This window comes from Atta colombica, unplaced genomic scaffold, assembly GCF_001594045.1.
Source record: "Atta colombica isolate Treedump-2 unplaced genomic scaffold, Acol1.0 scaffold1, whole genome shotgun sequence".
Lineage (NCBI taxonomy): Eukaryota > Metazoa > Arthropoda > Insecta > Hymenoptera > Formicidae > Atta > Atta colombica.
This window is the reverse complement of record NW_017259183.1, coordinates 104,530-108,749: the sequence shown is the minus strand read 5'-3', so window position 1 is coordinate 108,749 and position 4,220 is coordinate 104,530. Positions and strand designations below refer to the sequence as shown.

At 36.3% G+C, this 4,220-nt stretch overlaps 1 protein-coding gene across 12 annotated transcripts in view; it reads right to left on the bottom strand.

Annotated features, from left to right (window-relative positions):
• The window catches only part of LOC108694229 (dynamin), a 97,814-nt gene extending 94,060 nt beyond the window's left edge, over window positions 1–3,754 (bottom strand). For all 12 annotated transcript variants that reach the window (XM_018203634.1, XM_018203602.1, XM_018203596.1 and 9 more), the window contains exon 1: window positions 3,007–3,754. In XM_018203634.1, coding sequence (XP_018059123.1) covers window positions 3,007–3,170 — 164 coding nt within the window. In that variant the 5' untranslated portion in view covers window positions 3,171–3,754. The remainder of the gene's footprint in view (window positions 1–3,006) is intronic.
• Window positions 3,755–4,220: the final 466 nt, after the last annotated feature.

The following is a 4,220-nucleotide window of genomic DNA, read 5'->3' as shown; positions in this document are numbered from 1 at the left end:
TAAATATAGATTGTGATACATATAATGGTGAAAAAGATAACTTCCATCATGGTATAACCTAAAGCAATAATAAAATTCAATTATTTATTTCACATATCTTCTTTCTTCTATCTGATAAAAATATATATAAGGTTTGTTCTTTTCAGCCGAACTTTTTGTAAAGTTCATACTTCCTTTTTTTCTCTTCATGTTAGAAAAACAAATAGAAAAGATAAATGATACAAGAAGTTCAGCTAAAAAGTCCAGGTCTATGTGTCCCCTTATCTAGCTTAAATATTCTTTTATCTATCTTGTATTCTATCTTTCAAGAATTTTCGTTTCTTTAATAGTCACCAGAAATAGTCACCTAATAATTTTTTTGGTAAACATTCAATTGGCATGTTTTTTACATTCCAATTAGAAGTTACTATTAATTACATATTGAATATTATTAACTATTTTATAATTAATAATATTTTGATTTGAGATCTTTATACGAAGATAATTGGAAAAAATTTTTCGGTCTGACGTAGAAATAATGTTACAAATATCAAACTTATAATTTTATTAACTTATAATTTTAGACAAATTTGATTTTTACAGAATTAAAATTTTATTAAAATTTTAGATAAATATATTCAATTAGTTTCTTTATTTCGGTCATATAAAGCAGTCAATTTTTAATTTTTTCATAACAATGTCATTCGTTTACATTTTTGCAATTGAAGAAATTTAAACGAATATATTGCCATGGTGGAATCAAATGTTGGTTGCTTTAGAACATATTCGGATTCCTACCCGAATACTCCCAGAGTGTGATTTTATCTTTGTTTAATGTTCCATAAACAACAAAGATGGAATGATGATGGAGTGACACTCGAGTGGGAATTTGAATCCAGCACTACACGACAAAAATAAAGAAACTATAATGAATGCATCTATCTGAAATTTTAATAATAGCACTGTAAAGGATCAAATTTGTCTAAAATTATAACAGTTTGATATTTGTGCCAAGAATTTTTCTCATATATCTTCTCGATATTTTCTTTAAAAAAAGAGGAGAAAAAATGGGTATGAATTATTGATCAATACAGAAAACTATATTACTATTTCATTTTTCTCTCTGGGATATAAAATCATCATCACTATTCTTGGGTTAAGCTAAAATTCTGCATTAGTCAATTCTTCTGTTTTGAAAGCAAATACCAATACGTCATGACGTCATGTAGTTCAACAATGTATCTTATGCATACACGGTGACAAATCAATTATGTAAAAGATTTTAAAACTTAACACAAATTCCTTTACGTATAAATGTTTCCATCGCATGCGCAATATAATTTTCTTTACTTACTTAAATTACTAAGGCATCGTAAGATAAACAGTGAATTCGATTGGACGCACTCAGTGCGCACTGGTGCATATTAAAGTGCATTGTACAAAAATTGATATAAAGATATGTATTCGATATAAATATAGAAACAACGAATTAAATCATGAAATTGGTTTAATTTCCACCGAAGATTTAATCCGGATCAAAATGTAAGAACTAATCAACTACAGTCAAGTATTCCCCTGTTACAGTCAAACGACAGGGGACTACTTGACTGTAGTTGGTTGGTTCTTACATTCTAATCTGGATTAAACCCTCGGTGGAAACTAAGCTTGTCAATACATTTTATTGTTATTAAGTAAAATATGTATTTTGTATTTCAAAATATTTGCACTTGGATTAAATCAATGTTCATCAACAGTTTTAACATGTACTAGTGTTCAACCGAATTCATTAAAAATACAAATTAACAAGTTATATATAAAAAATTATATATAAAAATCATATAAATAGTTTTAAAACTGAATCATTATTCTTCGACTATTTTTATCTCGACATATTTTTGCATAAGCGCCAATTATGCGTTTAACAGCGTCAGAGAACGACATGAATGACGACACACGTTCGCTACGGAGGAGTCAAGAAGAATCATCCCGCCCGCCGGTTTTGCGCATGAACGAGCAGCTTCTAAGTACTCCCGCGAGGATGCCACGAACGAGATACTTGACAGATCGCCTTGTGGGCGTTCTAACTTCCGTCGTTCCGTTTGCCTTGCTTTATGTCAAGCATAAAAAGCCATCGCATACGATTGATTGTCTGACGGTCTTCCTCAACAACGACGCACGATATCTCAAAATCGAAAAGCTGTTTTTGCATGTTTTCGCTAGATACGCTTTAGTACACTTGCGTAGCGACAATGAAGACGAATCGAATAAAAAGTCCTAGTTGTCTCGTATATACAACTGCGTTACGCTTTCTACGCTCAAAAAATGGAAAATGTATATCTGCATAGAAAATTTAAGAGTGAGAAGAGAACATGAGTAAGAAAAAGAGAGCAAGAAAAGAAAAAATATGTTTATTTCTATCAACGACTTTGATGATGAAATTTATTTTATATCATTTTCCAATCCTTAAGTTCACGATATTAGAAATCGCTTTGACAATGTGAAAAAGAATTATTCAAATCATATTTGAACAATTTGATCATTTGAATACGATTGTTTATTTCTTCCATCCGAAATTTCAGAGCAATTTTCAGCACCGTGAACACACGAATTAAAGAAAAATTAAAAAAAGTAAATTGAATAAAAATTAAAGTTAATCTATATTAGAAAAACAGGTGTAAGAGAGATTCGGGAAGTGTTGATCGATTGCATTCGATCGAGTATGCTTTTAAGTGGTCACAAGTAACGATTGAGATATTTCTCGCACGAGATTACGAGGAACAGGATCTTTACGTGCTATATCATCCGTGTGTGTGAGATTCTCTTTACATCCTTTATAAGCAACACACTCACTCACTCACTCACTCACTCTCACTCTCTCTCTCTCTCTCTCTCTCTCTCTCTCTCTCTCTCTCTCTCTCTCCTCCCTCTCTTTCTTTATCGTGAGAATGATGCCATTTGTATGAAAAGTTCGGTTATCCGAAGTTGTTAGAGAAGATTGACGCTATGATACGTCAAGCCGATACTTACTTGCCGACGAAATTCTCAAGCACGGAGCTCTTGCCCGCGCTCTGGCCGCCCACCACAGCGATCTGCGGCAGATCGAGCTGCATATGCACACCGAGTTGTGTGAACGCATCCTGCAGCTTGTTCACGATCGGAATCAACTGTTCCATACCCGTGTTGCCCGACATCCTGTCGTCGGAATCGTGTAATTTGCGTTACACCACTCGTATTACACGCACGCACGCGCACACACAACACACATACACACAACACACACACACTTTTTTTCTCTCTCTTTATCTCTTCTCCACAGCTGTGATTGCGATATGCTTACAGCGCACCACCTGGAGAGCTGCTGCTCTGCCACCGCCCGCACACACGACCTCCCGAAAAGGGTAGTTGACAGAAGCGACTCAACTCTACGTTACGAGAGCTAAGCGTGCACTAAGCAAGATGGCCGATTTTTGTGACGCTGCCGCACTGTGTCCGCCCGCCTGCCTGGCTGATAGCTCTCGTTCTTCCGTGGCAAACTTCACCGCATCTTCACCGTCGCAATGACGGTGGCGGCGACACGAATCGCTTGATCTTGCATTCCTCAGTCTCGCTCGCTCACGTCGTAGATACGCGCGCGCACGCGCGATACGTTGAGGAATACGATTTGAAATCTCGCTCGTACACGTTACTGTACCAACCCCAACGTACGCTACATGAGATTTCGGAACGTTTACACAACTTTACGCGACTGTTACTGTACGCGGCGACAGCAGTAGCAATGACGATGCTGGATTCTCGATACTTACACTGTCTACTACTCGAAGAGCGCATAGAGTGGTTCAATCGATAATCGAAGCGTGCGCACAAGTCACAGTGTCATCGTCATCGCTACTGCCGTATGTCGCCGTCGTGACCTACTTTCGCGGCGTGAGATAAAATCCATATCGTACACGAGTTGTCCGTCAACGCGCTCTGACCTTTTTACTCTGCGCATCCCACATCCGTTCATTAGAGTGATAGAGTATAAAGAGGATGGCGCGAAATGCTGATTGGCTTCTTTATTAAGTGTCCTTATTATTAATTAGAAAGAAGACAAATTAAAGAACTGTCGCACACAAAATTCCGTAACAGTATACGTAAGATGTAAACTTAAGTCGATGAGTCAATCAGGATACTACTTTTAATAGATGAATTTCAACTGGTTGAAATTCATCTTTATTGCGAATTATGGATAAGTTTACTTA